We start from the raw sequence: 377 nt of genomic DNA on the forward strand, positions 1-377 counted from the left end.
CAGCTCTAGAACCAGTCTCCATAGTGACGACCTCTACTCTAGAACCAGGGCCCGTCTCCATGGTGACGGACCCCTTGATCTAGAACTGGAGCCTGTCTCCATGGGGACCAACCCCGATGACCTGGTCCCTGCGGTGCCCCCCGCTCTCGCCCCAGCCCCACCTGAGCACGAAGTGGACGCAGACGATGCCCTCGGGCTGCGCGTTCTTGCTGTTGGAGATGACGGTGGCCTGGGTCTGGGTCCACAGGTAGCCCCCGCTCTTGGCCAGGAACCGGTACTGCCCCGTCACCGCCTGCCCCTTGCTCAGCACTGCCAGAGGGAGGGCAGGGGGTCAGCCGGATGGACTGGAGGGGCAGCAGGGGCTGGGGGGGGGCGCC

The 377-nt window shown here is 66.8% G+C and overlaps 1 protein-coding gene across 1 annotated transcript in view; it reads right to left on the minus strand.

Moving 5' to 3' along the window:
* The window catches only part of LOC102374839 (serine/threonine-protein phosphatase 5-like), an 18,404-nt gene extending 18,343 nt beyond the window's left edge, over positions 1-61 (minus strand). The window contains exon 1 of the mRNA XM_025214306.1: positions 38-61. Within this exon, the coding sequence (XP_025070091.1) occupies positions 38-61 (24 nt within the window). The remainder of the gene's footprint in view (positions 1-37) is intronic.
* Between the last annotated feature and the right edge of the window lie 316 nt (positions 62-377).

Source organism: Alligator sinensis, unplaced genomic scaffold, assembly GCF_000455745.1.
Source record: "Alligator sinensis unplaced genomic scaffold, ASM45574v1 scaffold107_3, whole genome shotgun sequence".
Lineage (NCBI taxonomy): Eukaryota > Metazoa > Chordata > Crocodylia > Alligatoridae > Alligator > Alligator sinensis.